The sequence below is a fragment of the Hippichthys cyanospilos genome, chromosome 16 (genome assembly GCF_059441005.1).
Source record: "Hippichthys cyanospilos isolate Australia breed blue-spotted pipefish chromosome 16, RoL_Hcya_1.0, whole genome shotgun sequence".
NCBI lineage: Eukaryota > Metazoa > Chordata > Actinopteri > Syngnathiformes > Syngnathidae > Hippichthys > Hippichthys cyanospilos.
Genome location: NC_142384.1, coordinates 3918350 through 3932694, shown reverse-complemented (window position 1 = coordinate 3932694; position 14345 = coordinate 3918350). Strand labels below are relative to the sequence as shown.

General features: G+C 39.2%; 1 protein-coding gene across 4 annotated transcripts in view; it reads left to right on the top strand.

The window, feature by feature from the left end:
* LOC148410213 (oxysterol-binding protein-related protein 6-like) overlaps window positions 1–14345 on the top strand; it is a 35279-nt gene that overhangs the window by 7999 nt on the left and 12935 nt on the right. For 3 of the 4 annotated variants that reach the window (XM_088437087.1, XM_088437086.1, XM_088437088.1), the window contains 10 exons: window positions 2946–3146; window positions 3682–3825; window positions 3935–3988; window positions 8431–8544; window positions 9065–9232; window positions 9710–9851; window positions 9971–10089; window positions 12179–12268; window positions 12406–12547; window positions 12823–12956. In XM_088437087.1, coding sequence (XP_088293213.1) covers window positions 2946–3146; window positions 3682–3825; window positions 3935–3988; window positions 8431–8544; window positions 9065–9232; window positions 9710–9851; window positions 9971–10089; window positions 12179–12268; window positions 12406–12547; window positions 12823–12956 — 1308 coding nt within the window. The remainder of the gene's footprint in view (window positions 1–2945; window positions 3147–3681; window positions 3826–3934; window positions 3989–8430; window positions 8545–9064; window positions 9233–9709; window positions 9852–9970; window positions 10090–12178; window positions 12269–12405; window positions 12548–12822; window positions 12957–14345) is intronic. The other variant, XM_088437089.1, reaches the window with a different exon arrangement.

Genomic DNA, 14345 nt, shown 5'->3' with positions numbered 1-14345 from the left:
CAGTATGTATGTTTACATATGTGTGTATATATTGTATACTTGTATATATTGTATACTTGTATGTACTGTATATTGCATGTGTATATATATAAGATGAATTTGCCAAACCTATGTTAATTAGCTAATTCGTGTAAAACCTCAGGTAAAAACAATGGTACAGACAATGTCAACACTGCAAAGTGACAACTTGTCAGCCTCTAAAAGGGTGTAGACATTAAAAATTGGTATCAAAGTCGTATAGTAAGTGCTACTTATATGTAATATACATGTATACAATAAAATAAAATCAATAAATATAGAAAGGATTTATTTACCTTTAAGTGGCGCTTGTTATGCCCATTTTCCCTAGTAAGAGTATCCTAGGCTACCTTAGTATTTCTTGATTACCTCCAGCATCAATTCAGTATAAATAATCTTCTTACTTCTCTCTTTATCATTACTAGCAATCTTGGGACCCATGGCTAACCCATTCAAGTTTGAATTAAGCAGTAAAATGCACTATAAATACCGTTTTGTAACCACTCATGATAGAACAAAGCTTTCCCATTCCGTCGTTTTGAAACGAGTGAGGCCGACCAATAGTAGACCAGCATCTTCTTAACAAGACGCCAACCAATAGCAGTTGCATGGATGCAGTTAGACCGCAACAGAAAATAAGTGCAATTACCTACAAATTCCTGCAGATGGAGACAAAAACTCACAAACACAGCCACCCCCCTGGGGTCATGACAGTTGTTTTTGTAGTTTTAAGTTTTTAGCCAATTAGAATTCAGCTAACTTTTGTCACCAGGCTGTATGTAATCTGCTCCCTAAGGCACTAGGCAATTTGCTTCAATAGTTGCTGGCTTCTGCACAAGCACCATTCGATATGTGAGCGGCCCAAATAACCTAATAGACTGCCGTGTGTGTGTGTGTGTGTATATATGTATGTGTGTGTGTGTGTATACATATATATATATATATATATATATATATATATATATATATAGGTGTGTATGTATGTATGTATATATGTATATGTATATATATATATATATATATATATATATATATATGTATATGTCTGTGTGTGTGTGTGTATCTGTACATCTATAGATATACACACATACTGTGTTAGGCTGTTAACATCAGTGTGCAGTCATTTATTTTGTTCATGCCAGACTATATAGAGCCTTCAAGCACTGCAAGCTAACTGCTAATACCTGCCAGATGCAGCTCTAATGAACCCAGAACCACCATAAACTCTGGAAACAGTTGTTTGTTAGCACCCTGATTTGGCGAATTGTTATTTCAGAGCAATGTTTTGTTATTTTTTTTTATTGGTAACTGGGACCAACTCTTGCAGTAGGAAAACTAGACAAGTTGTTGTCGCTTGACACACTGCTACGAACACCTTCAAAATTAAACTTTACCAAGGTATTTGTGTCTGTGTTATTTGTTAGACTAAAATTTATTTTAAAATTGACAGTTGTAGTTGTAATTGGCTTGAGATTTTTTTCTGACATACACGCTGATAAACGGGTATTCAGGGCAAGGAAAAATGTCTACATTTTTTTTCGTCCCAAGGTACTCAAATGACCTTTTTAGCCTTATGTTCGAGATAGACTGTAGATTAGAAAGGAGCTAAGTCAAACTGAGTCCTTTGCTTTGAAAGTGCATATCTGTGAATTGTTTATTTTTGCATGTATTTTTGCAAGATTTGGTAGAGTTTTGGTATCCTACTTTGGTCTGCAGGGCGTGGCTGAAAAGTAAACACTGGTGGGGAAGGCTCATTAAAAACAAGACTTGTTCTTGCTTTAAATTTAGTATATTTGAAAACAAACTCCAGTTGTCATCTATTTGTGTTCTAAACTCTCTGATTACTTATAAGTGTCATGTTTCAGGACCCATTCTTATGCCACACTTTGGAACAATTGTGAATGTATTTTTTGTATTTTTGACCACATTTTGTGGAGGTTTTGGATTGTAAAGATGCAGCTATATAACAGATAAACAAGTCTGTTGAGTTAATATTTCAGTAAGCAAAAAGGGACGTGGTGGGCTCACAGACATCTGATGTAATGTCTTGAAGATTATAAGGACGGATGTAAATTGCAATTCCGACATTTTTAATTCGTCTTTTTTTTTTAAACCATTCCTGTCATTCGTCAGGCCGTCCGCTAAGCAGAAGAAATCAGAACCAAAGGATAAAAGTGTTTTTTTATTGTTGAAGTTACTGTCGCAAAACTTGCGAAATCTCAACTCTATTATGAATTGTACACTACATAAGGCGTACAGGATTATAAGACACACCTTCAATGCATGGCCTATTTTAAACTGTTTTCATATATGACACATAGAATAGAAGCTACATTAGTGACTGGGGTTTCTTTATGAATCCACTAAATGGAGCTGTGCGAAGGGGAATGTGAACAAAACAATCAAATGAGTCAAACATTATGAATAGACAAGCAGAAATTAAGAATAAAGATGATTTGTGGAACGTACTATCTGATGAATGGGGGGGATGCCACTTGATTACCGATACATAAAAAAAAAACTGAAGATCAATGGCGATGCCAATCAAGTCTTAAAAATATATAATCATGACCCAATTAAATATTAAACATAGATTACCCAATCAAATTGCAACCAAAAACCTTAAAGATAATTGTTTTGTTGACTTTGTTGACAAAAGAGTTTTATAAAATCAAACTTTGTTTTACAAAAACCTGCAGTATTTGCACCTTGTCTCCAAATAATTTACTTGAAATTGGAGCATATCAAAATTTCAAACAAAATGATGTGGCAGGCCAGATCTGGCCCCCTGCCCTTGAGTTTGACACCAGTGGTGTACAATAAGCATCAATGGTATTTTTAAGGAGATATAATTTATGCAATAAATGTAATGAAAAGCCGATTTTATTGCTACTAGTTGTAACTGTCGTTTTGTTGACCCTCCACAGTGCCGTTTACTGTGCCGGGACACACAGCCAGTCCTCAGTCCTGTCAGCCTAGACATTACCCCTATGGACCCGCAGGTGTGCCCACCCCCGCTTATTAGCAATCACTCATTGATATCAGGCCTTGACAAATCCCCAGTCAGTGTATATAAACCTGGCCACACTCGGAGCAGCAGCACTGGCTCATCCAAACATTCAAAGCAGGTAACTCAACTGCAAAATCTTGTTGCTAAGTCTTATACAGTTTGTACAATTTGTGAGAACCTACATCAGGATTTTTAGGATATTTTCTCTTCAGTAAAGATGCACCATAGTGGAAAACAATTTTTGAATAACTGTCCACTGTAGCTCAGACCCTTTTTGGAGTCTGCCTCAAGTATCAGACTTTTCTAAATTTGGTTTTTAAATCCAACTTTGCATTTAGTTCTGGTCTCTGAGAGATCAGCTCTCAATATGGATGCACATTAAATAATTTCCAAACAGAAATCCTTGAGATAGCTTTTACTGTATTCATAAAAAGGCAAATGTTCCGTTTGGAAACAATTCAAAAGATTTGATTTTCTCGCACGATCTGCTGCATTTGCAAAACCTACATTTGTACAGTTCCTTCATCCCCCTTAACACTTCTAGCAGATAAACATATGTGTGTGTGCAAGTGTGTGCGTGTGTGTGTGTGTGTGGGAGAAAGAGATTTCACTTGGTAATTAAGCTGATTAAAATGTATATGCAATGTATGCAGTCTCGTAACTGGGAAGTGATGGATGACTTGCAGCATCTGGAACAGAATCCTGTCCTTAGCTCCACTTTGGATCTCAACATCCCTGGGATATGTGAGGGCTTTTTGATGAAGAGAAGGAAATACCCACTAAAGGGCTGGCATAAGGTTTGTATAGCTCAGTATCACTTTTAGAATAAATATTTGACAGCTCTAGAATGACTTGAACATTTGCTGAAAATGATGGATTCATTTAAAAAACATTGTCTTATTTCAGAGGTACTTCATGTTGGAGAAGGGAATTCTGAAGTATTCAAAGACACAACAAGATGTAAGTCATTAACATACATGACACTGCAGTGTTACATGCTTTTTGAAAAGAACAAGCAATTGTTTTTTGTTTTGTTTTTTTTCCCACCAATGACTCTGGAATTGTTGGAAATTGTTGCAAAATCCCTCCTCTACTTCTTAATCAAAGCAAAACTAAAAGACATAGACAAGTTTGCCATGTATTTACTTGCACGGGCGGTTTGGGGGCAGTCTAGGAGATGTACGAACCTCTTCTGTTGTCATAGGTTTTCTCTCAGTCCATGTTTATCAGCTCGGGTGGGGCAAGTGTGTGAGTACAGAATAAGCAAGGAATGCTTAGAAATCCATCAGTGAAGGAAAATCACTTAGGAGGTCTTTAGGGTTAGAAATGAACGGTATAACATGATTAAAAGCTCCAAAAAGCACACTTTTCAGATTGGGTCCCATTAAGTTTAAAAATTTGAGCTTAAGTGTTTTAATACTATTAGTTATGAGTAGAATATAAAATATTATGACTCGCTTGTTAAGTAATTAACAATTAACATACATCAGCATATCATTCATAAATTGTGACTTCATTAGAGTGACACCAGTATTTAAAATTGTGAAAGAGTGGGAAGTTTAAAAATGCTGTTATCTTTTTATCTCTGATATTACATACCAAAACATGTTGACAAACTGCTCAATTTAGGCCTTATACAGTAAAACTCCTCTACAACGAAACCTGCGTGTGCAAAAAAATCCCCCAGTGTGGAAATGAAATCTATGCATTGAAGCCTTTCCCTCTTTCTTACTTCCTCATACAAGGAAAAATTCCCCTGTTGCATGATACTAAATGTTTTTTCCTCATTTGCATTGCGCTGAAATTTACTATGGCAACAACAAGCCTGCAGGAAAGGTCTATCTTGGTTTATACTTGATGCGCCTGCACGCCTTTTGCAGCACTATATACTCGGAGCGGCTTTCCTCCGCAGTCACACGATATTCTCCCATACTAAAGTGGCAGTAAATGGGCTCTACAGCATACAAACAACACTTCTCTATAATAGAAATAGAGAATCCTAGTAGATTCAAAGGAACTAAACAGACTCCTGATCTCTCCCCAACCTGGTGGGAGGAGGTGTTTACGGTATTTAGATCACAGTATTTCTTTTCAGACTAATTATAAAGGTGTTTGTTGAGGCAAATTTCCATAAGCAATAGTTCATCCACCATGTTGTCCCCTCGTAAAGAAATTCCAGAAGATTTGCGTTGCAAAAAAATCTGTTCCGCATGGAGGGGCGTGGTTGCCGAAATAACGTAATTTTGACGCGTGCAGCTGCTCGGAGATTAAACCAAGCAAAGACTTGAAGACAGGATAAAAATACTAAAGATTAAAGATAGATGAAGCAAAGTGTAAGACATTATGCAAGAAATTGATTTAAGTATGAAAATGAATGCTTATTGTAGATTTGACAATTTTTTAAAATGTTTTGTTTTCTATCTATAATCTGACTGAAGTTGAAAACAAAACATTTACAAAAAGGAAAATAAAAAAGTAATTGTCAAATCTACAATAAGCATTCATTTTCATACTTAAATCAATTTTAGTGTCTCCAGAAATTTTTCACAGAAGGGGGACTTTTCAGTATAGCAAATCTCAGATGTAAACATTAAAAAATGTGTTGTGCAATCTATAATCTGACTGTGTACATCCGAGACAGATTTGCTGTAGTGAAAAGTCCCCTACTGTGAAAATTTTCTAGCTGCCAATATGATTTCGTTGTAGAACACTTCTGCTGTACTTAGACAAGATTCTCTAAAATGTGTCATCTTCTTACTGTCAAGCTTTTGAACTTGTGTGCAATTTTTATTTTCACTGTCTCACTGTTTCTTTCATTTCTCCAACTCAATTTTTTTTTTAGATCAGCATCTCACCTCTAATGCACAAAGTGCTATAGCCATTTTCTACCAAAGATACACAGCTTTATATCATGTAAATTGCATTGACACGGAATACTCATTTGTGTTTATACTCAGGTTGGTGTCAATGTAGCCGATCATGGTTGTGTTGCAGTATGTAAAGCCAAATAAATGTTGATGTTCATGGCATGTGTGAAGTAAAGACAAGGTTGTTCTGCATGACTACTAATGACAATAGTCAAAACAATCTGTGTTGCACCATAAGTGCTTGAATGTGATTATTATATCTTATGTGAACAGACTGAACCTGTTTCTGATTTTTCACAATATTTCTGGTATACAAAATATCATTACCCATCCATCTTTCAATCACCTACTGCTTCGCTGAGTTCATGTCGCAGGGGCAGCAGCTTTAGCATCGAAGTCCGAACTTCTTTCTCTCTAGGAACCTCCTCCAGCTCTTCTTGGGGAATCCCCAGGCATTCTCAGGCCAGCCAGGAGACAGTCTCTCCAGCATGTTCTGATTGGACACAGCCTGTATCAGGCTTGGGTCCCCATATTTTCAAAGCGCTCCTCAAAGAACTCCCCGAGGGACACTGTCAAACGCTTTCTCCAAATCCACAAAACACACGTAGAATGGCTTGCAAACGCCCATGCACCCTCAAGGTACCTTGCAAGGGTGTAGAGCCGGGCCACTGTTCCACGACTAGGATCAACACCACACTGCTCCCCTTGAATCTGAGATTCAATCACCCGACAGACCCTCCTCTCCAGCACCTCTGCAAATATCTTACCTAGGGAGACTGAATATGTGATCTCTCTGGTGTTTGATCATAAACTCCAGTCCGACTTCTAAAAAGAAGGACCATACCCTGGTCTGCCAACTCAGTGGTACTGGCCCCAATGTCTATGTGATGTTGCAGATATGCATCGACCATGACAGTCCCACAATATCCAGAACGTTTATGAGCTCTCTGGGCAGATGTCATCCACTGTAGGGACTTTGCCACGGAGGAGCTTTTTAACTACTAACTTTTTGATCTTAAACTCCAGTGACAGATGAGTCCAACTCAACCCCAGAACTCCTACCTCAAAAGAAGAGATGTCAGTGGTGTTGAGGTCTTCAAATTATTCCTTCCACTGACTCACAAATTCCCAATTCAAAGTCAGTAGCCCCGAGCTCCACTATAGTGTTAATCGTTCACTGCTTTCCTTTCCTGATAGACTGGATGCAAGACCAGAACTTCCTCAAAGTCATTCAGAAGTCACTCACCAGGGCCTCTCAAAACTCTTCCCATGCCCAGGTTTTGGCTTGAGCTACTGCCGAACCTGTGTTGCACGTGGCCAGCCGATACCTGGCGGCTGCCTCCACTGTCCCACAGGTCAAAAAGGCTCAGTAGGACTCCTTTTCCAACTCGACGGCATCCCTTACAGCTGGTGTCTACAAACGGGAAGTGCCAACACAACATGCACTGACTACAGTAGGGCCACAGATCCGATCGCCGCCTTGACAATTGAGGTGTGGAACATACTGAACTTGGACTGGATGTCTCCCGCTTCCCTCAGGAGGTGGGAGTTGAAACACCTCCTCTAAAAGAACACCACCGGACATTCCAACAGCCCTTCATGATACGCCTAGCCCTGCCGGGTTGGACTAGCATTTTCCCCTGAATTCAGAACTAAAACTCAACCAGGTGGTAGTCATTTGACTGTTCCACCCTTTCTGACCACCCGTGTCCACAACTTGCAGCCGCAAATCGGATGACAAGACCACAGCGTTAGCAGGCTTGAATGTCCTGGTGCCAAGTGCATACAAATTGTGATTCTTAACAATCCTTAACAAGTACAGAAGTCCAATAACGGCACACTGCTTGCTTCGGTTTCTCACAACCATGACCTTCCATGTCTCACTGTCATTGCCCATGTGAGCATTGAAGTCCCCCAGCAGAACAAGAGTCCCCCCCCCCCCCCCCCCCCCCCCCCTCCCGAAAGCGGAGGGAGGTTATCCTTTCATGCACTGGAGTAAACCGGTGGGTAAACAAATGTACAGCCTGTAGTAGTAAGTATTCCCATACCTGTTCTGAACCTCTCACCATGGGCAATTCCAGAAGGAAAGAAGAGTCCAACCCCTCTCGAAAGCACTCATACCAGACCATGTTGTGCATTGAGATAAGTCAGACTATTTTTAGTCAGAACTTCTCAGCCTCACACACCAGATTGTGCACCTTCCCTGCCAGAAAGGTGACATTGCATGTCCCATGAGCTAGCTTCTGTAGCCTGGGGATTAGCCTGCCAAGGTCCACGATCCCCGTGGTTGCCACCCAGTTGTCTGCGCATTTCACACCTTTGTCCCTTCCCCCACATCTGATGAGGCCTTTAAAAGTAAACAGTATGCAATACTTCATTCCTCTAAATCTCTACCATTATTCACATTTTCTAATTATTCCTATTTTTAGAACAGGCTTGATTCGTGAGGGCTACCTGGTGCTCGCTAGCACCTGGTGACCCCTGGTTTAATGGGCAGTAGTGTTCTTGATTTAGTTTTTCACTTTTGTTTTATAGATTCAAAGAGGAAAACTTCATGGCTCCATGGATGTTAGTGTTGCTGTTATGTCCGTTAATAAAAAGTCTAAACGTATAGACTTGGATGCTGGAGACAATCTCTACCACCTGATGGTAATTTCCACAGAGCATCTGTTTGTCACATGAATTCAGAGGAAACAATACCATTACGTTCAACCAGAATGTTTTTATTAAGCCAGTAATACATGCATAGGTGCAACAATTAATAAATAATTAAATCCAAATATTTTTTAGAACTGGTAAATCATGTTAGACCTTGCTTAATTTAAAATTGTCCAAGGCTTTAAAATTTCAGCCTTTCAGTAAATATCCTATTTTTGTAGTCTCCCATGAAAGCAAACTAAACGGATTGAAATTATTTGAATAATGCAAACATTTGTTTTTGCATATTTTCTGACATTACATTGAACCAAATCATAATCAATTTGTTGCATTTTCTCTTTTTTAATAGTGAAGGAAATGTATCCTCATCCGATTTATTGAAAAATCAATATTTTTCAATAGGTTAACTAACCCTCAACACGTATTTACTGTATTTAATGAAGTTGTATTCCACTAGTTACCTGATGGTTTTTTTACAATGACAGTGTTTTTTTTTTTTCTTTCTGTAAAGGCTAAGAATGATGACCTATTTTACATTTGGTTGACAAAGTTGTCTGCGCATCGCGCATATCGGAAGAATGAGGCTATGAGTGTCCAACGTGGGGTGCTTCATGCAATTTCTCTTGGCCACAGTTCATTTCCAGCTATAAACAACCTGGCCCAGAAAAAAAGAACCTCAGTAAGTAAAAATTTTGAATGAATCGTTGTGTGGGTGTGTCCATGCGTGCGTGTATGTAATACGTTTGCAATCTTGATATTGTTCATGTGCACCTTTTGCAGCCTCGTTTTAAGGTTAACTGCCTCGACTAAATTGCCAATAGAAGTATTGCTGTCGTTTTGTCAGCTTGTGTGCCAAATGTGGGTGTCAGCACGCTTAACAAATGAGGCATTGTCAAGTTCAGAGCTTGCGCAGCGGTTCACTAGAAAATTTTAGAATCCAGTACTTAATGCTTATTGCAACTAATGAGCTTATAGAAGACATTTTTTTATTTTCCATCAGAATTTGACACCTAGTCACAAAGCCAAAGCTAACAAAACTGGTTTAACAGCCATGGAATAAGAGCATTTCACCGTCCTGCACTGCACTGGCTTTTCTTCGCTTATTTTAAATTAAAAAAAAAAAAAAATCTGTCGCACCTGTGATTATTTGTTTTAGTTGCCCATCTATGCAAGTTCAGCATCAGTTTTCCAAACGGAGATGGAAAGCCCCTCCGTGACTGCTTCGTCTCACCCAAGTGTGACCAACAAAGTGTCAGCCTGGCTTCAGCAGACGAATGACATTGATGGAACTTCCAATGGTGAGAAACAGCTCAAAACGTTATATCCATGACAGAAAGAAGGTGCTTCATACAGTGACCTTTGCATACTCACATATGCAGTCAGGTTCACCTTTATAAAGTTCATCCTTTTTCGTCAGACTTGACACGTTGTCAGGCAGACCTGGCAGAACTGGGCCTTCTCATCCAGCGGCTCCATTGGCTCGAAGGAGGCTTGCCAATCACAGACACAGACCTGCAGAAGCGCATAAGCATGCAGGTGAGTTCTCAGTTTTTTCTTATTCAAATGCTCAATTAATTTATGCATTTCTGTGTCTACGGTGAAACCTCAATTTAACCACTGATTAAGGATAAGAGGTCATGCGTGAGAATCTATGTCCATTAAATTGAAGACTATGAAACTCCCTCCACAATACAAAATGGTTTTACTCGAACAAACTTCGATATATTTGGAATCAACTGATGTTTTTCCTTTTTATCAGACAGGGTGAGACTTAAAAATTTGAAAATTCAAAAATAAAAACTTTTAAATCTTAAAATTTCTCAGCGGTTTTACTTGACATGTTTCTGTGGTATGTTCTGCCTTGTTCACAGTTTCATGTGATGTTCTGTTACTCGTCTTTTTTTATTTTTCTTTATCAGCTGATGTTTCATGGAGGCGTGACTCACCTGTCAGATTTGACAGGAGGGTCACGCCTTCTGCTGTCCGCTTCCTCCAGATACTACTTCAAGTAGTGGACATCATGTAAGCTCCTTCATCACATGACATCACATCCCTCTTCACCAGAACACTGACTGACACAAGCGGACAGAACCCTCATTAAACGCACAAACCTCACAGTGGAGGACATCACCCAGCTCCTCCACTTCATTGCCACATCCATGTACTTCCAATTCAAAATTACCATTTACACGCAAAAAAAAATCATCATGTGCCATCATGTGCCATTTTTTTTCATGGAAGATTTGTACAAAAAAGCACTAACCACCCCGTAAGCATACAGACCATCATTTTGATAACGCTATGTGGACGACATACAGTGGGACCCCGTGTTACGACAGTAATCCGTTCCGCGGTTGGGGTTGTAATTCATCATTCATTTTGAATGGTAAAAAAAACTTCAACATTCCGCCATTTTGAAACGAGTGAGGCCGAACAATAGCAGATCAGCATCTCTGTGAGGAGAGTCTGACCTAATAGCAGACCAGCATTGTAGTGACACGTTGCATGGAGGTAGTGAGGCATCAGAACAGAAAATAAGTGCAATTACCTAAAAACGCCTGCAGATGGAGGCAAGACAACACAAATACAGCCAACCCCCCTTAGAGTCATGACAGTTGTTTTTGTTGCAAAGCGGGGAAAATACCATGAAGAGGGGACGAAAACACTCAGTATTCCACATTGCAACATGAAAAAAACGTAAGACTGGGATGCTGTAACCCGGGGGTCCACTGTATTGAAAAAAGTGAAAAGCAAGCACACACAACAACTCAGATTATCACTATGGACACCACTGGCAGCATCAAGTTCACACATAAAATACAAACAAACAAATCCAAAGTTTTCTTGGACTTAAACATCAATCACACAGAAAATTGACATATTAAAATAAAAGTACACCGGAAACCCAAACACACTGACCACTACCTCTTATGGACATCACTACACTACATCAACGCTCAACAATCACAGACCCGGAAGACAGAACACTACTTGGAGTAGTATCCTGAATGAGGCAAACTGACAGCAGAAGGCGTGACCCACCTGTCAATGACACATGAGTCACGCCTCCATGAAACATCAGCTTATAAAAAAAGACAAGTCACGGACAGTCATGCGGAACATAATGCAGAAAGATCTCAGGTAAAACCTCTTAGAGATTTTAAGATTTTAAAATTTTGAAGACATGCACTATGGGAGTCTAGGCTAAGCCAATCATTGAAGTAATTGAAAAGCTTGCAAATGTCATAAGTTGGCCACGACTGCCATCTGTTTGTTTTAGGGTGCCAACACAAACATTTCTATTGCACCCTTTTGTGAGTTGCCGTTGAGAGGATCAATGCAAACAGTGGGGGAATGCATGATAAAACATGGGGTTTTCAATATGTACAAAATTGGCAATATTTGGACCAGATTTGACACCTATAGGGTGTACCTCTCGACTTCCCATTTGCAGCCATGTAAGCGGGACGATCTTTGCAATATTTAATTTATTTAATTTTTTTGGGTTGTTTTTTTTTTTTCTGTATGCTTTTCCTTTGATATCACACATCAAAAAAGCCAAATCAAAAATTTCCCCAGGGGTTAATTTTAACCTAAGAGGTTTTTTTTTCTTTAATCCGCACAGAATCTTTCTTTGGAGAAACCCAAGAAGAAGAATGGAAAAACGTATGGTCACTCCAGGACCTTGTCCCGTGTGGAAGCAATGGGAGGAGTTGTAGGTTTTTCCATCAATTTATTTTCTATATCTGCTGTACAAAAATCTATTCTGAAGTGTAATGCATTTCATTGAAAAAAAAACAAAAGTTATGAGAAAAAGAACAAGCTGTCTTGGATGCTGTCTGTTTCCCCCAGTTCACTTCCAGCCACCTTAGTTCCAACTTCAGGTCTGTTCAATCTATCCCGGACTATGTGTACTCACAACTCTCTAATCCTCAAGCCACCTCACCAGAGGCCCAAAAACTTCACCAGGACATCTGCATAGTTTCACAGAGAGGTGTGTGTCTGTTCTTCTGCGATATCGATGACTTTGCTTTAGTTTTGTCAAATATTAATAACCATGAAATTTCTTTAAAAAATACTAATTCGACACTAGTTTTCTTTATTTATGCATTCTTCATGTTCCATGCAAAGAATAATGCAATGTTCATTGGTGGCACTATTTGGCTAAATAAGCAGTTCCAGATTCAAAATGTTTTGCAAGCATGTTATTTTACCTGTTCAACTCTTTTAACTGATTTATTTTTTAATAAAAGCCTATGTTTGTTTTAGTTTTTACTTCTCTCAAGTCTGTTCATGAAGTTTTGACCTTGGAGAGAGAACGCCTTAGACAGGCCTGGACTGGCCCGGATCTGAGGCAGGACACCTCAGAAAAGCTCGCTACACTGTGCAGCACACTGTCAGAGGTAATGGTGACCCACACAGGACCTAGCGAGTTAAATCTTGTTTTAAGTATTCATACTGTTCACACACACAAAAACACATCTACAGTATCATATAATACACACACACGCAGACCGTAAATTTATTTATACCTGTATAAACACAAGCATATGCATGGACTCCCAAAAAGTCACTTAAGTGTACCTATTTTAAACTTTTTAATGAACATCTAACCCTTCAATGTTGCAACACAAGTTTGTGCAGCTTGCTATTAACAATGGACCACACCTAGCCTGTTTCGCATTCACATTCAACCGTGGACATTTGAAGTCCTTGGTCATTTTGTGCATTTGCTAATATTAATGGAACTTTTCTCTTTAAATTTCATACGCAAACATTTTGGGTACTAAATGTTGGAAGACAGTCTTCAGTAATGCTTTGTTGGACATTTTGCACATACAGCAGTGATAGATAACAGAGGGGGTCACATTAAAACCACAAATTCAGAACATTAACATACTTAATTGCCTTCAGTTAGGCTCTTTACCATCAGCATTAATTGTTCTGATTGTTTTCCAGGTTTCTTTCCTTGACACACCTGATTCAAATGGTCAGGATCGTTATCAGGCTTCTGCCTAGTTTGCTGATCAACTTATCATTTGAATCAGGTGTATCAGGGAACGAAACATGGAATAGATGTAGGACTGATTCTGGACACCCTTGTACTAAAAACAATGTTTGAAATAAATACATAGAAAAGGCCTCCTGAGTAGGCATGATGTGCAGAGATAACTCCACCCTGTGATTCCCTCGTCAATGCCAGCCGGAGCAATACTCCCGACTGCTATGCACCACAGTAACATACATGCGGTTGATGCCCAAGAGACTATAGGAAGCCTTTATGCAAAAATAGGATACCTGCGATCAACTCTTAGCTCCACCGACATGCTTGCACTAGCTAATGCCGTGTCTTTCAACGTACAGTGGGGAGAAGAAGTATTTGATATAAGAGAGATACGAGATAGCCTTTATTGTCATTACTCCTGCAGTATAAGGCAGCAAGGTTTTGACTTAACAAGCTCAACCTGTTCAAGGAGAATTCAACGCAATTGACTGACGGGAAGACAAGACGGCAAGGCTCAATGGTATTCTCAACAAGGGGAGCTCCGCTAATAGCATTAAATTTGTTACGTGAGGAAAAATGTGGGTGATGAAAAAATTTTTAAAAAGCGTTTCTTCGTTCATGTCCCAAATAAATGGTCCTGGGAAAAAAACTCATCACTATAGAGGTTTATTAAATTTGTCGGTTGTTGGGCAAAATGTGAGAGAAATGAAAGCTAATATCCTTGTTTGTCCAAAGTTGATCTGCTTGTACTTTATAAAAAGGGCTCATCCCTTCCATCAGTTGTTGA